General features: G+C 40.2%; 1 protein-coding gene across 1 annotated transcript; it reads left to right on the top strand.

Annotated features, from left to right (window-relative positions):
- The first annotated feature begins 290 nt into the window (after positions 1–290).
- Positions 291–20,583, top strand: postnb (periostin, osteoblast specific factor b). The gene is made up of 22 exons (XM_079514631.1): positions 291–433; positions 755–853; positions 4,038–4,102; positions 4,686–4,843; positions 4,930–5,094; positions 5,223–5,369; positions 6,057–6,198; positions 7,364–7,576; positions 7,811–7,945; positions 10,371–10,519; positions 10,861–10,997; positions 13,621–13,751; positions 14,995–15,125; positions 15,529–15,631; positions 15,935–16,002; positions 16,436–16,481; positions 16,615–16,644; positions 18,038–18,271; positions 18,734–18,790; positions 19,232–19,312; positions 19,401–19,445; positions 19,541–20,583. Exons 1-22 carry the CDS (start codon positions 315–317, stop codon positions 19,585–19,587), a joined length of 2,502 nt encoding a protein of 833 aa, XP_079370757.1. The 5' UTR covers positions 291–314; the 3' UTR covers positions 19,588–20,583.
- Positions 20,584–21,823: the final 1,240 nt, after the last annotated feature.

The following is a 21,823-nucleotide window of genomic DNA, read 5'->3' as shown; positions in this document are numbered from 1 at the left end:
TGTGAAATTAAAATACATACATAGTAGGCCTATATTGTATGTCGTATAATGTCCCAATCAAAATAGAAAATAAAATGAAAACTAATACCCAATTAGTATACGTTTGTAATTATATTAGTAACATGTACAGTATGAGAGTGCTCAACTCTTTGGAGAGAAATACAGCATGTCGAAGGGTCTCTGTGTGGTCCAGTCATGAGTGTGAAATGTTGCCATCCTCCTTGTTTGGAGGGGTGGTACTGTATATAAACTCCCAGTCTGAGATCCTGCTCCCATAACTCTGGGTTTGGAGGGGCCAGCTAAGGAAACCAAGGATGAAGCTCCTTTTTGTTGGTGCCTTTGCACTCTTTGTGCTTTCTGCCTTTGATAAGGCTGACTCCTCAGCTTACGACAAAATAGTGACGCACAGTCGCATCAGGGCAAGAAAAGAGGGGTAAGTGTTAAAGCTTTATACTTTGTCATACAAGTTTGTCTTTATACCTTGTTGGCATGTTTTGCTTTTTCCGTTATGTCTGTGCATGATTCTATGCCTCAAGTTGCAATAGAAAATTGTACTTGCTGGGCTTGATGATTTATATTATGTATTAATATTATTTATAACACATGTATTCCGTATAAACCTACTGTTAATATGTTTCTATGTGGCCTACTGGAATCATTTGGATTTCTGAAAATATCCAGCACTAAAATATGAACGTATTAATTTTCTTTACCTGCAAGAAAGTGCTTCATGTCTGCATTCTGTGTTCATCAGACCTAATGTCTGCGCTCTCCAGCAAGTCATGGGGACCAAGAAAAAGTACTTCAGCACTTGCCGTAATTGGTACCAAGGGGCCATCTGTGGAAAAAAAGCGTAAGTACTTTATGGTTCCGACAGGATAAATTATTTCCCATATTAAAGCAGAGGTTCTCAAACACTTTCATGTCAAGGACCCCTGAATTGATATGATTTAGCCCACAGCAGCCAGGTCACCATGGAAAACTTTGCCACTGTATGTTTCTGCAATGCACAAAAAAGTGTTGGAACTGACATTTTCTAATCATCAGTTGATGTGCCAATATCTGGATCATGTTGACTCAGTCCTACATTTCCTTATTCGAAGTACATAATAACTAAGTAACCCTAAGCCTAACCCGTGGCCGCAAGCAACGTGTCAGTGGTTTGCAGAAACGTACAGTGGTAATGTTTATTCTCTGGTGATTGGGTTGCGCACAAATAATTATTTTGTGAAAGAGTGAAACCTATGATCTGAATAAAATAGCCATTCTTCTTTACATTCTCTCAATTGGGCTATAACTTCTAGCCTGGAATCCCCCAAGGACCATTGGTGTTCTCCTAACTTTGAGAACCACTGTATTAAATGATGAACATTTCAGTGTCAAAAACTGACAGCCATCTTCCCAGCGAATCCACATTTCCATACAGCGTCTAGTTCTGGTAAATGCTTCATTTTTTTTACAAGGTCTGGAAACTTGGATGGCTCCAAATTAGATACAGAATCTGGTATTTTACTTTTAATAAAGCTACAGCTTATATATGAAATTAAAAACACATTCATACTGTGATAGGACTATCAAAATAGTCCTATCACTGCCATATACAATAAGTATTAAGGTCAGGAGTTCTGGTCGTTGTTGGATACCAATGTGGTGAACCACTGATTTCAGGATTGCAAATTGTCAATCATATTCATGAATGGAACAGTGATTTCATCTCAGACACACTGAAATACAGAAATATCTGTCTAATCTGTCTCTTATTGTTCCAGCCGTCTCAGCGCTTTTATGTTTTAACTTGGATTCAACCCATGCCCACACTTCCCACACACAGATTACTATTGCACTTGAGCCCATGCTTTGCACTCTCAGAAACTAAGAAGTCCATGATAAGCAAAAGCTGTTCTCTAGACATAGCGATTATAATGGGGAAAAAAATAAAAAATAAAATGAGACAATAAGAATGGAACGTATTTCAATAGAAATCCTTATTCATGGCACAATGAAATCAACCAAAAGATTGGACTCGGAGCCAGATCAATACGTTGGTGCATAGTAAACTGTCTTGTGGGACATTTTATGGCATGACATACAGTTGGAGGCCATCGATATTGTCCTTTTCTTTTTGCTGAGGTTTGCGTGATCTGCGCAAAAGGACAGTTAACCCATTTTGGGCGGGAACCCCTTTTGGTGTTTTAAACATTGTTATAATTTAGCTATTGAAAAATAGCAGATCTACAAGCTCATAGCGCGCCACCGAGTGGCGCGCTACGAGCTTGTAGGTCTGCTATTTTTGAAAAATCGTGAAAAGGATTTAGAAGGATTTCTTTTTAAATTTTGAGGTCAGGCCTAAATGGGTCAAATGATAAGGGAATGATAATATCGGTGGCACCTAACTGTAATTGGATTACATGTGCATGCATGGGAATGTTGTTCCACAGTTTAGTACTGGATGCATCCAGAATGACAGCTCAGTTCATTAGCAACAGGTTTTATTGGGATAAGCACGTGTTTGGCTACGTTAGAGTGATCCACAGTTGGAAAAAAAGACATGTACTATAAAGATGCTGACCATTCAGAAGTTTCCATAGCCAGAGGGAGTCTGGGTTTCCTCTGTGTGGGAGAGCAATGTTGAGGGGGTTTTGCTGACTCTGAGTGATCTCATCCCAGTCTACCCCCAACTCCATTTAACTGTGGTTCAAAGACACAGATTGGCAGTGAGCCATGACCTTAGGAGCAGATTACAAGTTTTGATCTGTTTCCATCTATGCTGTCTGGCCCTTTTGAGATGTGAGCTGTAAATGACAGCTCCAGTCTATAATCATGTCACCTTTATCATTCTTAAAGGGACAATTAAGGCTGAAGCCTTTTTTCATTACTCCAGACCATAAATATCATAAATACTGTAGCTTACTATATGATGTTCCTGTAGATTAGATTTCATGTGAATTTCAGATGAAATTTAGTTTAACAATTGTGTACGACTCTCCAGCATGTATGCTAATTGTGTATTCATCTTGTTTTTTCTCCTTTTCCTTAACTGTCTTAATAATTAATTAATTAACATGGTATTCTCTGCACTATTTCAAGTCCAACGAATACCACCGGAAAATCTGAGAATCTTTGTATTGATTTCAATGGTTTCTATTGAGTTGTGCCAGACAGTTATAGTTCTAACATGCTCAGACATGCTGACCCAAGAGATACAGTTGTTTTTTATATCTATAGCAGCTGTGAGTTGGATCTTTCCATCTTCCTTGCAAGCCATGTCTGATTTATGGCAACTGTGTCCAGTCCTGTCTCTCACATGCCTCATGATGCCTGTCCAACTAGAAAAACATCTCTCTCTCTCTCCTGCTTTCTCTCTTGCATCAAATTGTCTTACTATATTCATTATATCTACAGTACAATTATAGTAAATTATACAATACGTATGAAGTCTCACTGTACATACAGTAGATGACTAGCATGCTAAAGTTGTTTTACTGTTTATTCAAAGGTAACGCTGTTCCTGTTCAACAGGAAAGTTCCAACTGGATATGACTGTCTGTTTCCACATAGACCATCAAATGGTTTAATGACGGCAGTTGAAAAGTTCCATATTCTAACCAAAATTTCCGATACTTTGATTACACTGCACCATTTCAAAACCAAAAAGTTATGTCTCTGAGGTTAACCAAACCAGGAGCCAGGGGCCCAACTAAATGTTTACCATCAAAGACAACTCATTGGTAGTATAAACCCTCTACTGTAATGGTAGCATAATCCAAGGGGCACCCTTTCCACTGGGATCTAGCCCAAGCCATCAGACCACATGCTTCGGCAATGAAAGACATAATGAGGAACATGTGGAAACCCAAAACGTGGGATCGAAACAGTCAAGTCAGCAGTAAATTTAGATTTGGCTTAAAAAAATGGTAGCCAGAGAAAATATTTATCGCACAGCTGCTGTACATGTAAGCTGCTTGTATGCTTGTAAACAATTTATAATATGAGAAGATCGGATCTCCTTTGTCATGATGTTTGTGGTTTTGTTACAGGACTGTGCTTTATGAGTGCTGTCCAGGTTACATGAAGTTGGACGGCATGCGTGGCTGCCCTGCAGGTAAAGTGTGTAATGTGTTCACACAATCTGGTAAACGTTAAACAAGGAGATAAATTTCAGCCGAAGAGCAGCCACTTGTAGGCCTAATAACTGACATTAGACTAAGCTCCCATGCGACTAGATACGATCCGTATATTGCTTACACCAGGGGTTCTCAACCTGGGGGTTGAGACCCCCGGGGGATCCCAAATTTATTTTGGGGGGTCCCCAAATTATATATAAAAAAAGTTTTTTCTTTTTTTTGTGCAACTTAATGGCTGGAAAATGGAAATTTAGGGTTTACATAGTAGGCACTAGGCCTACACATGCCTGCATAAACCTTCCTTAATGATTATAATTGGTTTCAGAATTTATTTATGATGTATTTTCTCTATTATTAAGGATATTGTAGCGGTCTATTTGTATTGGTGGTGGAGAGGGGGGGCAGGGCGGGGGTCATGAGACATGGCCAAAGCATTTTCGGGGGTCCCCAGCCAAAAACGTTGAGAACCCCTGGCTTACACATAAAGATTATTCCTGTTTTATTCCCGTTGTAGTAATAAAAAGTGACGGCAATAATTCTTATGGTAAACTTCCTCCTCAGTGGCGCCTATTGACCATGTTTATGGTACCTTGGGACTGGTGAAGGCTACCTCGACCCAGAATTATGCAGACATCTCCAAACTGAGGCCCGAGATTGAGGGCCATGGGTCATTCACTTTCTTTGCCCCCAGCAATGACGCCTGGGAGCTTTTAGATGAGGTAAGCCAAAGTTTAAAAGAAATGTGTACCAGCTCAGGGTCAGAACACATCATATTGACTTATATATATATTCTCTGGTCTTACAGGAGGTGAGGTCTGCATTGGTCAGCAATGTGAACATTGAGCTGTACAACGCTCTGCATTATCACATGTCTAACAAACGATTCTTGACCAAAGACATGAAGAATGGCATGACTATCAATTCAATGTACAACGACCTGGGCCTCTTAATCAACCACTACTCCAATGGGGTGAGTATTTGAACGTGACAGAATATGTGTGTGGTAATCTAACTTCAGAGTTCAATTTGACTGTATATAGGCACACCTTTTCTATACTGGAACAGTGAATTTCAGCAGAACATGGTGTGTGTGCGCAGGTTGTGACTGTGAACTGTGCCAGGATCATTCATGGTAACCAGGTGTCCACCAATGGGGTGGTGCATGTCATCGACCGTGTCATCAGTGCTGCCGGAAACACCATCCAGGATGTCATTGAGGTTGACGATGACCTGTCCACTCTGTTGGTGAGTGGGATTCTGTCCTGTTATTTTGATACATTTTCTATCCGACAGGCCAGGAGGCGGATATCATGTTTTTGGCCTGTTAGCTTGTATGTGCATGTGTGCATGTGTCCATCTGTCCATCCGTGTGTCTGTGTGCTTCTCAGAAACAGCTGGAACGATCTGCATCAAACTTTGCATGCACACTCCCAGTAGGCCAAGAAAGACATTCCACCCCAAAGTTGGTTCTATAACAGGCCACTTTACATTTTGGCCTTACTATTAGCTTATACAATTTTAAAAGATCCCCTGGATGCCTTGGGTCAACGCAACTCAGACTTTTTTCACCAAATTAATGCACAAATGATCGCATCTTTTGACAATGAAGGTCAAATACGATTTAGATTTTCCATACCGTTTGCCTGCAATTATAGCATCTTCAAATATTTGTGGGCATGGCCTATTTCTTACAAAAAAGGCATAAAGTTGTGTAACGTTGCACCCTATGTTATAGAAATGTTAATACTCCCAGCCTGGCTGAGAAATGCGCACACCTTTCTAAGGTGCGCACACCTTTCTAAGCGGATTTAGCTGCCATCCGCAAATGGCACAACATCCTTTCAGTTGGGGGTCTGCGGCCAATTCATTTCGAGGTCTTTGACATGAAAAAGATTGAGAACCACTGATCTACAGTATGACATCTCCCTCTAGGATGTGGCTACGGCCTCTGGCTTGCTTGACAAGCTGGGTGAACCAGGGCAGTACACCTTGTTCGCCCCCACCAATGAAGCCTTTGAGACGCTGGGAACGGGCGTACTGGAAAGACTTATGTCTGACAAGGACGTTCTCCAAGGTAAACCATGAGCTAGTCTCTGAGAATCACCCCTCTGGAATGCTTGTTACTCATTCAGGATGAAGCTCCTCACTAGAACAGTTTAAACAGTAGAGGCTATAGAGAATTTAGATTCCTGGACTATGCCCAAACTAGGACCGCAGTCATGTTTAATGAGAAACAAACTAAATCGTTCCTTGTTGGCACATATTCAGGTCCTATTAAACGACATGTTTTTTTTTTTTTTCACGTTTCAGATTATCCAATTTAAAGCAGATGAATTATGAACTATCACAGATTACATGTTATGGATTTGGCATACCAAAACCGAGTCAAAGCATAGCATAATGATATAGCATATGAACAAATGGAAAGTCAGACAAAGCAGACAAATTATTGTCACATTTATGTGATGACAAATATTTTATCTTGTTTACTAGACAATATTTAAGGTAGTGTGTGTACTGTAGGTCACAAAATAAGATAATATTTGCAAGTTGGTGCACACACACCATACAGAAAAGAATGTAAAAAGCATCTGAACATGATTAAAATGTTGTATTGTGTGACATCGAGAAGCAGGAAACAGCTGCATTTATTCGCCACACCAGACAGAATGGCAGCAGTACAAGCCTAAGATTTTTATTAGCCCCAGGATTGCCCTATACGATAAGATCAAACCGGTTCACAAGAAAGCTGTGAGTCTTCTTACATGAGGGCCCAAGGGATCCAAAGGGCCTTCAGGTGGTTGGTACTTCATATCCTCCACACATAATGCACTTGAACACTGGAAAGGACACAAGCCAAGGCAGTGAAACCTATACCAACAACCTTTCACTGACTAACAATCACAAACCTGATAGTAAATTAGTAATAATAATAATAATAACGATTTACAGTACAATGATCATTCATTTACAAGCTCTGAAAACAAGAACATAAAGTTATTCAAATGTAAAGTAAGTAAAATAATTGGGGAGTTGCCCCGAACACATAAAATAATGAATAAAACCATCAATGAAACAACACTGGAGTAAAGAATTATTACAGAAAATGGCCAATACATAATTCTTCCACAATTCACCCATTACAGTCAAAGCCAACCTCTCTTTCTACAGTGTGTGGTCCAAATTCTCGCAAAGGCTAAAGACGAGATCGCATGTATCTTTCTTTCTTTTTTCCATAGCTTTGCTGAACTTCCACCTCCTGAACTCAGTCCAGTGCTCCGAGGCCATCATGGCTGGCACCTCCTATGAGACTGTGGAGGGGAGCAACATTGAGATTGGATGCGATGGAGACAGTCTCACCGTCAACGGCATCAAGATGGTGTTGAAGAAAGACATCGTCACCACCAATGGCGTCATCCACCTAATTGACCAAGTGCTCATGCCTGACTCAGGTTAGGATTGCGTATTCCTTTCCCGGACTGTATGGTGTTTAGCTAATGGATACTGTATGTACAGTATTTGTTGGGCATATAGGAATTGTGCTGTTTTACTGTATGTCTTGGGGAAAACAAATTACAAAAGTAAATAAAATATAAATAAAATATATAATATAAATCATTGAAAAAAATCATGTGGAATGGAACAATCTGATATTAATAGTTTCTGGGTTTCCTGTGCCTTCAAAGCTAAACAGGTGATGGAGCTAATCGGCAGTGGCCAGTCCACCTTCGGTGACATGGTGTCAGAGTTGGGCCTGGTTGGTGATATGCAGGCAGATACAGAGTACACTTTGCTGGCTGCCATGAACTCTGTCTTTACGGGTGAGTCAAACAGCCATATCTGTCTAATGTGAGAATATACAGTACATGTACCGTACATGCAATACAGCTTTTCTGACTTGGAAGAGTGAATGCAGCCATACCCACTCCCGAGGGAACATGCCTACTGTACCATCCAAAAGAAGTGAGTCAATAACTCTCTCAACACATGCAATTAATTGAAGGGGAATACATTAATCATCAGTGGCATACATTTCAACAGAGAGTGAGGAACGCCAAGAGCAGTTAAAATGTACTGCTAAAAGCCTCCCTATCCTTTGTGGGCTGCTGAACATGTTCCATGTACAGTCAGATTGCTTAAAAGCAGTAAAGTCTGCCCTGAAGGTCTGTTCTCTGCCTGTCAATGCTGTTTTTGTAAGCTTCCTTAATTTCCCAAAAGATGACAAAAGAAGGTACGAGTCATTTGAATCCAACAGAAAGAGGAACTGGATCATGCAATATTTCTGTTTCTAATATGATTAGTAATATTAGTAGTTGCACCATTATGAACAATATCGTATTATTATTATCATGATTATTGCGACCGAAGGTCGCAGTTAACTACGGAATCGTGCATTTCCCGTCAGTGTGTGTGTTGGTTGGTTGGTCAGGGTGAGAGAGCACGTGACATCATGTGACATCATCAGGGATGGAGCGCGTGACATCACGTGACATCATCAGGGATGGTGCACGTGACATCACACGTGACATCATCAGGGATGGAGAATCCCGGTGTGATCAATATTAAGCCCATATATGGAGATCCCTGACGTCATCAATATTGTCCAGCAACTCTACATCTGACCTCAAACCACAAACCCTTAGATATCCATATGTGGGGCTGACCTGTTCTGAAATTCCATGTGTATCCATTCCTAACCCATCCATCCTTCCTCCTCGATGTCTCCCTTTTGACTGATACCTGTCCATTTAAACTCTAGATGGGCCTGCCCCAAAGTTATTTGTTCAGCCGCTCCCGGCAGCTGGCGAAAACTATAGAGTTCTTAACAGGCCCGAAAATTAAGATCTTACCCCCCATGCCAAAGCACCAGCGCTCGCCCAGCAGTCTGCTGTCACCCAGGCGGATGCGTGCACGTGCTTCTTGCCCTCAGGCGTCTTACTGGTTATTGAGTGGTGTAAACCACTCCTACAACTGGCTTTTGTGTGCAGAAAAAAATGAGCATGGTTGCTATGTTCAAAATAATTTCTGACATAATTAAATCACACCCGGGTGAACTGGATGACCGTAGCAACCATGCTAATTTTTTCTGCACAAAAAAAGCCAGTTGTGAAATCACATCCGGGTGTGATTTAATTACGTCAGACATTACGTCAGACCACGGCTGATCATGCTATATAAAACCTTACACCACTCAGTTCACACGGGTGTGATTTTTATTACTTGCGCAAGCAGAGCGTGCAAGTAATAGTTTTCGTCCAGTGCTTCGATGCGTATGTCGCCGTTTGATAGGTATGCGCCGTGCGGGGCATACGCAAAGTAACCACATTATACCGCTAATCAACTTACAAATTACATATACATAGACACCCGACACTGATCACAAATCACAAATCCAACTACAGATTACGGAAGTATTTTAGATCATGTATATTTTAACAAATGTGAAAATATTATTACAGAAATTGAAGTTTGAGACACCTATTACTCTGACCATGATTTAGTATTGATATCACTATAGTCTAAAATTAAGTAAATTTAAAGCAATGTTATTGAAAATGTAAAATAAATAATTAAATAATTATACTGTATACGTGATAACATATTCTTTTTCAAAAAAAAAAATCATCAGATATCGATGATTTATTTTTCTTTGAGAAACTAAAAAGGGATCCAGGACACTTCTAAATCGATAGAACTGTATTTCTTTTATAGATAGAAACTTTTACCATACTTCACAATACTACTTTTTTACCTCCAAAAACTAGGTACGTAGCAAATAGCTAAACCTAATAATTCAATATTTCAAACGTTCTTTCACAGAGAAGCTGAGATTTGACAGTTTGTAGCGGTCGACAGTACTTGCGTGCTCTGCTTGCGCACTAGTAGGCCATTTATGGCCTACTAGTGTGCAACAAGCAAGTAGGCACTCGACAGAGTGCAGTTCTAGTTATTATTGTTGTTGTTATAACAGTGCGTTTTAACAGCGGGCGAGCATCGACCGACACATCGCCAAATCACCCGGTATCGGCCGAAAAGATTATTATGAATTAATCTTTTCGGGCGACGTTCCTCCACCCATTTTTCGACTATCGACCGTTCGCCTGTTATCGGCAGTAGTCGCCGGGTCCCATAGACAAATAATGCACTTCCGGAAAATTTGTCTGGCTGTCCCCTGCTGTTAAAACGTACTGTTTACAGAATTAGCAACAGCAAACATGTAAGGTATTAGATTGTGTCTTTTTTCAGATGAAGTAATGTCCATGGATCAGAGTGAACTTAGGATCATCATGGAGAACCACATCTTGAAGAATAAGATTGTTCTGGGCCAACTGTACAATGGTCAGCTTCTGGAGACCCTTGGGGGAAAGTTCCTGAGGGTCTTCATCTACCGCACTGTAAGCTCTCTTCATTTCTCTGAAGTAATATAACAAATATAACTTCAGTTCACCACTAAAACAAAGCACACAAACATCCCTTTCAGATAGCTATACATAAAGTGGGCAGTTGATGCAGTGTGGCACCTCATTTTACCGCAATCAAATGAAAATACACGTATGTTCAGGTCACAAAAGTTCAATTAAGTTAATAGTTAGTTAATTAATAGTTAATCTTAGTTAATTAATAGTTAATTCAGCTTGAAGAAAATGTGCCTTTTCTTCAGAAATGATGAAAGTTTTTAATGTGCTGAAGGGACAATGTTTACTCACTTTCCTGGACCTCTGAATTGTTTCTGCAGGCCGTATGCATTGAGAACTCATGTCTGATAAGAGGCAGCAAAGAGGGCAGCAATGGAGCCCTTCACCTCATGAAGATGTTCATGAAACCGGCAGAGAAAAGTATGTACCAGATTCTGACGGAACACGGTGGCTTCAAGTAAGTATGGTGGGGTGACGATAAAAGTGTACAATTAAAATATAGCATTATGCTCAAACCATATCACGGCCAAGCTACACCAGGCTTTTTTACAAAACGCGCGCGTTTACCCCCGCACGTGCGTTTAATTTAGGTCCAGTCCTATTTTAAACGCGCGAGCCGCGCGAGAAAAGCCTGGTGTAGCTTGGCCGTTAGCCCCAAAGCCAAAGTGCAGTAACTACTAGAAAATAATAACCTATGAATGGATTTAAATGTTTCAACTGGTCAGCCAAATGAGATATTGGCATATAAGTGATATATTACTCTAATTGTTTATCTGTTCTTGAGGTGATTGTTTAAATCATGAAGGCTAATTTCACCTTTGGGATACACAAATAAGTTGGTGTGTCCAAAAACGTAGTTACTGCACTTTGGATTTCTAGGGCAGATCTTCTTCTTTTCCTTTCGGCTTCGCCACAGCGAATCATCTGCCTCCATCTCACCCTGTCCTCTGCCTCCTCTTCTCTCACACTTCATGTCCTCTTTCACTACATCCATAAATCTTCTCTTTGGTCTTCCTCTAGGCCTCCTGCCTGGCAGTTCTAACCTCAACATCCTTCTACCGATATACTCACTCTCCCTCCTCTGTACGTGTCCAAACCATCTCAGTCTGGCCAAAGTAACCCCCTTGCACAAGAAAGGGAGTAAATTAGACCCCGGCAACTACCGCCCTATTTCTATTCTTAGTTCCATCTCGAAAGTGCTGGAAAAAATAGTCTATGAACAGGTTGAAAAGTATCTTGCCACTAATAAATTATTGTACGAGTTCCAATCTGGCTTCAGAACATCCCACTCCACTGACACATGCCTTCTCTATTTGAGCGACCACATCAAACAAGAGGTGGACACTGGCAAATACTGCGGCATGGTCATGCTGGACCTCCAAAAGGCTTTTGACACCGTGAACCACTCCATACTGGTTAACAAGCTAAAAGCAATTGGTTTCGATAGCACATCAGTGAGCTGGATGCAATCCTACCTGGAGGGGAGAGAACAGATGGTGGAAGTGAACGGAACACTGTCCCCCCCCCTCCCAGTGAGCTGTGGCGTTCCACAAGGAAGCATACTAGGGCCTCTACTGTTCCTAATATATTATTATTATGTAAACGACATGACTTCAGCTTGTGACTGCAACTTGTTCCTGTTCGCAGATGACTCAGCACTGCTGGTCTCGGACAGGGACAAACTGCAGGTTGAAAATGCCCTCAGCTCTGAACTCGGTAGAATCTGCACCTGGCTCGCTGATAACAAACTATCTTTACACCTGGGAAAAACTGAATCCATTCTCTTTGGCTCTAATAGTAATCTCAGCAAGGCAAATGGCTTCTTGGTTAAAGTGGGTGACAATGTTATCACACGTAAAGATGAAATTACCTACCTAGGTTCCATCCTGGAGGCTAATCTTTCCGGTGATAAAATGGCCACCAACGTAATCAAAAAGGTCAACCATAGAACAAGATTCCTTTACAGGATCTCCTCACTGGTCAACAAAAACACCTTGAAGACCTTAACAGGAGCCCTTGTACAGGGTTTCTTTGACTATGCATGCACCTCCTGGTACCACAGCACCTCAAAGGCCCTTAAAACCAGGCTCCAGACTTCCCAAAACAAACTGGTCAGGCTCCTACTTGACCTAGCCCCCCGAACCCACCTCACCCCTGCCCACTTCGACAGGCTGGAATGGCTTAGGGTCGACGACAGAGTACAGCATCTTGCAATGGGTCTGGTCCACAAGATTCGATACACCACCAAGATACCCATGTACCTGTCTAGATACTTCCTTAATGTTAACGAAGTCCACACCCACAACACCAGAGGGAGTGCAACGAACCATGTACAACCCAGATTCGGCACAAACAAGGGACTAAATTATTTTCGCTCCTATGCCACCAAAATGTGGAACGCCCTACCAACTGTCGAAACTGTCGAAACTGGCCCCTGTAAAATCGGAATCCCACAAACACGAACGCATGGACAACACAAGAGACGGTCGCGGCCACACAGCCAACTCAAGGTATGGCCACTGAGCCAACTTGGGGACCCAACGCAGCTCCTCCAAGGAAAACAAACAAATTAACGGAGCTTAACGTGAATCCCCCCCCACCGCCCACCCCTTTTTTTCCCCCTCACTGTATATGTTTCTTTTCCCTTTTTACCTCCTTTATGATGAATTCCTGTTCTGTCTATAGAAGTGTCTATTTGTACGTCTCTAAATGTTTTGATGATTTGAACATGGTGGACCCTATTGGAAACAAGTGTAATGCTTAATTGGGTCGTCCACTCACAGTTAACAGCCTTTGTATTGAGTTTGTGCTTGAAATGTACTGTAATTCTGCAAACTGTTAATAAATTCTTCAATCAATCAATCAAAACTCTGGCTTTATCTCCAAAACATCTGACATGCACTGTCCCTCTGATGTACTCATTCCTGATCCTATCCATCCTTAGTTGTTACTCCCAGAGAGAACATAATATGCACAGCTTTAAATTGGAATAGCAAAGTTCTGGCCTTGCACATGCAGCGCTCAGTGGTTTCTGTGACAGCCAACTGAGCCAAGGAGCTGTTTTCTTCTCTGTGCCATAGGATCTTTTTGTCCCTGATGGAAGCTGCTGGGCTGACTGACCTGCTGAAACAGGATGGAGCGTTTACCCTGTTTGCTCCCAGTGATAAAGCTTTCGCTGGTGTGAGGGAGAGGGATTTGGACTTATTGAGAGGTTCGTTTTTCAGGGACTCTTTCCAGTTCTTTGTTGATTTAGTATTGTGTTTTTTGGGGGGGGGGGGGTTTACGGCGTGGATCTGCGGGAGTCTAGCCGTCTATTAGACCACTGTTTCCCCAACAGTTTTTCCGTGGGTCGCCCTCGCAAGTGAATATCCCTTTGTTTCATACATTTAGTTTTTAATTATTATTTATTTCAAAAGATTTTCAAAACATTCCCCCAAAATGCAAAGATTAAGTTAAAAATCACACTCGGGGTGTAACGATACATTTTAACAGCGATACGATACGACAGCGATAGGGTTGGTCTGTGTGTCTGGATCTAAAATATGAATCACACCTGTGTGAAGTGAGGGGTACTCTTATCATTGTACATCATCATGGCGAAAAATAGACACTATGCCTATTTGGTCAGACACTATGATGACGTAAAATTCTTCATTCATTGTCAATGAGAATGTAATGTTTGTGTAGGACAAGGTTTGTGAACATACACTAAAAGCTGGATATAGGAGGGACAAGCACCCCTCAAAAATTGCTGGACCAATACCAATCAGCGTGTACATACTGTAGGCCACATACGTACCTCCATTATTTTGTTGTGTTGTTGAGGGGCGTTAGCCCCTCCTATGCTCAGCTTTGTGTGTCTGTGTGTACCCCATAGCGATGATTTGATTGGCTGAACAGAGTACGTATTGAGGATAAAAAGTGAGGAAAGAAATATGAGGACGGCAATTGTGATTAGCCGGAATGACAGAAAAGTGAGGACGGCAATTGTGATTGGCCGGAATGTGTTGATATATGATGATAAGAATTCCCCTCACATTCATATTTTTATTGTGTCCGTGTGTACACCATAGTGATGATTTAATTGGCTGAGCAATGTTTATACCCCATGGCGATGATTTGATTGGCTGAGCACGGGATGTGATGTATGATGATAAGAGCACCCCTCACTTCACACAAGTGTGATTTTCTTTTTGTAAATATTTAATTATAATAAGTCAATGGGGCTCTGACCTGGCTGAAGTCTTGCCCAAATGTGAAATACATCATAGATATGTCATAGACTTGAGTGACAGACTTCTGCCGACATAGATGACTGGACCAATGAAGTCTGAGATCCACATTGGGGTCAGGTCATTCCCATGTGATTCTAGAGATCCTGCTTTTCTTTATAATTTACTTTATGGTTGGCGTTTGTCATGATTTGTGAATTTGTTTACAATTGCATTTTTCAGCTGACACCAATGCCCTTAGAACCATCTTGCTGTATCACTTCAGCAATGGCATCTTCATTGGTGGAGGTATAGAGACAGGAGTTACAAACCTTCTCAAGTCTCTCCAAGGCAGTAACCTCAGATTGTTGTTTGTAAGTATTTACCATTTTAGAAATGAAGAATGCAGAATAAGATCTCTGAAATAGAACAGCTCAAGTCTTGCCGTTTTTATGTCATACTGTACTGTGAAGTTATATGAAACCTTATCATGAAGTGAAGTTTTTACAAATATCAGCATTTTCTTTTGTAATATCTGTGATTGTTAAAAATACAAATAAGAATACGTACTTAAAATTACATATAAGAATAATAACGAGATGAAATGTATTGGCAATAACTGTAAATGAGTGGAGGTTACCTGTTGGTGCACTGACCACATGTTCTTTTCAGGATGTTGAGGGTATAATTCTGTTTCATGTCATGTCTTGCAGTTCTAATGCATGTATAATCAAGCAATTTCCCCCATTTTCTTGTCCATAACTGTTTCTCCCTCAGGCAAACAGCAGCCTACTGGTGAATTCTGTCCAAGTCCCCGACTCTGATATCATGGCCACAAATGGAGTAGTACACTTCGTCAACAGTCTTTTGTATCCCGGAGGTACGATTCTCACTTGGAACCTTCTCTTTCATTTCTTCCATTGTAAACCTGTCGAGCATGCTTTGGGAGCTGTTTAATTACTGGCTGAAAGGGTGGTTATGCGTGGTTGCGTGCCGGTGTCTCACACTGAAAATGTATGACATTTTTTTGTTTTGTTTTTAGCATTTTCAGTGCAATACATGGCAGGCAAACAAACCAGACATTAGTTTATGTTTATTAAATGATTCCCATTAGAGACACATGAATGAGCCTCTAGTCTTGCTGGGGTCCTAAGTGTGGTTAACGCCCTGTGCTTTAATCTAGATATCCCTGTTGGAAGCCAGGATCTTCTTACGCTATTCAAGAAGCTCATCACGTACATCCAGATCAAGGTAATATTTCACAAAATGCATTAATGTTAAAGTGGTTGCTGGTAATAGACAGTTTGACATGTGATCATTTTCATATAGATATCACTGGACTGTAAAGATAAAAGTTCCGGTGATTACATTTGCAATACAATAAAAGATTTATTTATTTATTTTAAATAACATTTTAGGAACTTAAGCTATGATTTTGAACTACTGTGCTGTGCTATAGCCTACCTACTACATTGGTTTGCCTTAGTGCTGGTTGAGGAGTCCATTGAAATACAGTACAGTACAAACACTTCTTACTTTAGTTGCTCACATTGTATTTGGGCAGTTGTCCACCAATATTTATGTGTATAATTATGCTTTCTAGACATACAATAAAACTTGAATTTAGTAGAATTGTGAACTATACAGAGAATCCTACCATAATTCATTCATTTTTTATTTACAGTACATTTCAGGATTCAGATATCAGGAAATCCCCCTTACATTTTTGAGTAAGCATATAGTATCTCTATATTTATAGAGATACTATTTTTTATTTTTGCACATATAAAGTGGTCTTGTGTTTAGCTGGGCATGCAGTACATACTCTAACAGCCACACTGTTTCTATATCTCTCGTTATTAGAAAGGATCGTCACTCGTGTCATCGAGGAAGGTACAGTAATGATGATTAATTAACATCATCATCATGTGATTCATCATCAATTAGTTTCTTCAAATAATGTGTGTGTGAGAGAGGCAGAGAGTTTGGCAGAAAACAAATAGGAAGTGTAATTTGAGTTCCCTTTGTGTTGAAAAGGGCATTAATCACTTACTGTATGGTGCAGATGAAATGCCTTCATGTTATTTACATATAACACATGCAGGCATGTGCATACAAACACATGAGGATCACAATATACACACACATGAGGCTCACAATATACAAACACATGAGGCTCACAATATACAAACACACAAGGCTCACAATATACAAACACATGAGGCTCACAATATACAAACACACAAGGCTCACAATATACAAACACATGAGGCTCACAATATACAAACACACAAGGCTCACAATATACAAACACATGAGGCTCACAATATACAAACACACAAGGCTCACAATATACAAACACACGAGGCTCACAATATACAAACACATGAGGCTCACAATATACAAACACATGAGGCTCACAATATACAAACACATGAGGCTCACAATATACAAACACATGAGGCTCACAATATACAAACACATGAGGCTCACAATATACAAACACATGAGGCTCACAATATACAAACACATGAGGCTCACAATATACAAACACACGAGGCTCACAATATACAAACACATGAGGCTCACAATATACAAACACATGAAGCTCACAATATACAAACACATGAGGCTCACAATATACAAACACATGAGGCTCACAATATACAAACACATGAGGCTCACAATATACAAACACATGAGGCTCACAATATACAAACACACAAGGCTCACAATATACAAACACATGAGGCTCACAATATACAAACACACGAGGCTCACAATATACAAACACATGAGGCTCACAATATACAAACACATGAGGCTCACAATATACAGCTGAAGTACACACAAAAATAATCATCAACAACAACAATCTCATAAGAGTCCTTCCATTCAGGAAGGAATGAATGGGAGGATATATAGGAAAGGTTTTGGCAACCTATCAGCACATTCTGGGAGAAGCTCCAAGCTGTAAAACAAAGAGATCTTTCAAAGATATAAGATGTAAATTATCTGATCCTAAATGACATTGTTGTCTTTGAAAGGTGTAAATATAAATTTGATTATGAAACTCGTCATCTTTGAAAGGTGTAAATATCAATTATTTGATTATGAATCACATCGTTTGTCTTGGAAAGTTGTAGATATTGATTTGATTTATTATGAGTCACATTGTTGTGTCATGTCGTCATGTATGTTCAAAGCCAGTGAAAGGTCCACATGTCATTTTACTGGCATACAATGAATACATTCACTACATCCATCATCTTCTTTCTCCTTGTAGTTCCTGACACTAAAAAAGTAACTAGGGTTATCCAGTCGCAACCCACCTTCACCAAGGTTACCAGGGTTATTGAGGGAGCACCAACTCTCACCAAGGTTACCAGGGTTATTGAGGGACAACCAACTCTCACCAAAGTCACCAGGGTCATTGAGGGACAACCAACTCTCACCAAAGTCACCAGGGTCATTGAGGGTGATCCAATCTACACATCGGTCAGCAGGGTTGTCTCAGGAGGTAAATAAAGTTTGCTTGAACTTTGATTGATTGATGGATTGATGGATTGATGGATTGATGGATTGATGGATTGATGGATTGATGGATTGATTGGTTGATTGATTGATTGAAAATTGTATGTAACAGTTTGCAGAATGGGTGCAGTTCAACGAAAGTACAGGTCAATACAAAGTCTGCAAAGAGGATAAAACCAGAAAAAGCACTAAGACGACTTACTGTATTTACATAAGGGTCCTCCATTTTCAATTCATACATTTAAAGACATACAAACATACACTTCTATGCAAAAAAATAATCATATACATATACACAGTTAGAATTTGGGAGGACGGGGGGGACTTTAGCTGTTTTACAGGGGCCAGTTTTGAATTGCAGCCGCCTGTAAGTGCTGTTTGAGAGCACTTATACAATTTTAGAGTTATAGAATTTGAGAGTAATGCTATGTAATGCTGTCTTCCCCAGGCCCTCAATATTCTGTTGGCAGTAGCACTTCCAGTTCTTCCAACATTGATATGGAAGGTTAGTAAACATAACCAGTGCTGTTATTATTTTTTTTTTTTATGTAAGCATGTTTTTTTGTAGTTAAAGGGATATTTTACTTTCAAAGAATCATTTCACCATCTACTCTACTGCTTTTGTGAACACCCCGGACTGTTTTAAATTTGCTTGATTCACTATATTTGATATTCATTTTAGCTGGAGTTTGACGTTACAATGGGTTTGTATAGGAAGGGGGTGCCTTCCTATACAAACCCATTGTAGCGTCAAACTTCATTTTAACCATGATAGATTTATTGAAAACACCCGTCCTTGGTTCTGGTGACTGATATTGTCCTTCTAACACTTGAGGAGACTGTGTTGTGTTTGTTTCAATTACTTTTTTCAACCCAATGACCTAAAACATTTTTGAAAGTGAAATATCCCTTTAAACAATAAATAATGATTACATCTCTCCATAAGGAATTAACCTTTCCCATATCGAGGGGGACTCTGGGATGTATGGACATGAGCACTCTGACAAACTTACCAAACTCATCCAAGGTGATTATCTTCATGTTGCATGCACGTCTTGTTGATTGGACAAAAACGAGTCATGATATGACTGATACAAATGTCTGTTTGCCTATAGGGGGTGATCCTAATCCAAGAAGGGTGTCTGGCCGAAGACCACCAGGTAAAAAACATCCAGTCATTGTCAAACCTCAGGAATTGTTAATGTCAACGGAAATGATGACGGTATTGTTTTAACTATTCTGTTTATGACTATAGCTGGTGTCCGGAGGAGAACAAGAATGGCTGTCAAAAGAGCGCAGTGAACAGGGATACGCCGGAAGACAAGGATAGACTCTACACAACCCAGATGTTCACAGTGATCATACAAATTGAATTTTGTTTTTCAAATATGAAAGAATACGTTTAAGTGACATACGTACATCAATTTTCATAAATAATTCAATGGTGCTTTTCAATATATACATAATAATATTATGTATGTACGTAATATGTCTGTGTCAAATTATGAGGGGGCGATGATGATGGAAGAGAATATTAGTAACTGTCAGTACCTGTAAATAGTGTTCCACTGAGGGATTTTGCAAGACATTAAAGACAAAAGCAAGTCAGGGTAAAAATGAAATATTTCAAAACCAAGCTGTTTTTTATTCTAAGCCATTATTTTGCCTTTGCTAGAGGTGAATGTTGATGCAAGGTGTTTTTTACAAGCTGTTTTGGAATATTTTATACTTTTTTGTAAGAATGATAAGGATTTTGTGTTGCACACACTGCAAAAAGGTCACTGTTTTTTAACTTTAACTTCATTATTTTCTTTGTGTTAGATGTTCATTTCAACATTTTAATCTTAAATGTTTGTATTTTGTCTGGTTTTTGTTTTGTTTTGTTAACACAGTCTTTTTGTAGTTCTACACTTAGTTCAAATGCAATTGGATTCAATTCTTTGTATTTCCAAAATATTTTCCAATAAGGTTTTTATTATATGATAATAAAAATGCCAACATGAGAGGAACCTTTAAGGGACATAGTTTAGGAGTCATTTCCAGTAAAGCTGAACATAATTCAGCAGTAATTCAGTTATGTGAAACGTGTAATATGATTCTTCAAGACAGTCAATATGCAGAGCAGTTGGTGTCTTTAATTGAGTTTAATGTATACGATGTTGCAAAATCCTTTACCGAGCAAGGGAAAGTTTAGGTCAAAGAGTTTGAAAGAAAGAAAATAAATGTCAGTCATTGTGTTATTAACATTAATACAAAATGTCTGTGTTTCACACTTTTAAATAAAAGCTCTGAAAAACAGTGTCAGTCAGTGTAATCTTTCACTTCTTTTAAAAGTGCTGGTCAATATTTCATCAGGTCTCTTTCTACATAGACATTGACAGTTATGGCAGTTTTGAAGTAGAAATGATGTTAAATCTAAAACAAATGTTTTCATCTGTTGTAATGGTCTGAAAGGACTTCACATTCTTTGAACATGAAGCACCTCTAAATGATGGTCAATGAAGCCTTGATAATAGTGCTGAGAATATTTAGCTCATAGCAGGGCCGTGCAGAGAGCACTGATGGGGGAAGGGGCTCAAACTCCAGAAAAGGGCACATGTGTGGGCGTGCGTAGCGCGTGCCGATTTTTGGGGGTGGACTTTTTGTGGAGTCCGTCCCTTGTGCCATTTCATGTCATTGGACAGTAAAATAAGCAATATGTTCTCATTAGTCTGAAACTAAAACTGACTGATGGCAGATTAAAAGATAATTCATTATGATAGTGGAATTATCATTACTTGTCAAATGTTTGTCTTGAAGGGCCAATGGCACTTATTGGCCCCCCACACGCCCTTATTGCCCCCCACACAAGCCCTTATTGCCCCCCACACAAGCCCTTATTTGCCCCCCACACAAGCCCTTATTGGGCCCCCCACATAAGCCCTTATTTGCACCCACACATAAGCCGTTATTTGCCCCCCACACAAGCCCTTATTGGCCCCCACACAAGCCCTAATTGGCCCCCCACACAAGCCCTTATTGCCCCCCCACATAAGCCCTTATTGGCCCCCAATATAAGCCCTTATTTTCCCCCCAAATAAGCCCTTGTTTGCCCCCCACACAAGCCCTTATTGGCCCCCACATAAGCTCGTATTGGCCCCCCACATCACATCCCCCCCACATGCCCTTATGTCCCCAAAACATTTTTTGCCCTTTTCCTAAAAAAAAGAAGGGCAGGGGCTCAAGCCCCCCTAGAACCCCCCCCCCCCCCCTCAAAAAGCGTTGAAGCACAACTTTAGCCTTCATCTGCACCTCCAAATACTTTTGTAGTTCACTGTTATGTGAAACGAGCAAGAGACAATATAGTGCATGCTGTATTTCCCTCATGTTGTGAATGCAGATCTTAGTACATGAACAGGATGAAGTATACATTGGACATACGTGTACATTTGTCAGCATACGGGAGTCGAAATGCTGGTCAGGGAGATTTACTGAGTTGGCATGTATAGACATTGGAAGGTTCTAACTGGGGACTGGCTTCAACCACTTACTGATGGAG

The sequence above is a fragment of the Electrona antarctica genome (assembly GCF_951216825.1).
Source record: "Electrona antarctica genome assembly, chromosome: 11".
NCBI lineage: Eukaryota > Metazoa > Chordata > Actinopteri > Myctophiformes > Myctophidae > Electrona > Electrona antarctica.
Note: the sequence above shows the minus strand (reverse complement) of the source record. Positions and strands in the feature narration are given on the sequence as shown.

What these genes read in the sequence shown, in the direction of transcription:
- postnb (XM_079514631.1), top strand. Translation starts at nt 315, where the DNA reads ATGAAGCTCCTTTTTGTTGGTGCCTTTGCACTCTTTGTGCTTTCTGCC. An exon ending in CATGCGTGGCTGCCCTGCAG is followed by an intron (nt 4,103 to 4,685) that starts GTAAAGTGTGTA and finishes CTTCCTCCTCAG; the next exon opens with TGGCGCCTATTGACCATGTT. An exon ending in CACTCGTGTCATCGAGGAAG is followed by an intron (nt 16,645 to 18,037) that starts GTACAGTAATGA and finishes TTCTCCTTGTAG; the next exon opens with TTCCTGACACTAAAAAAGTA.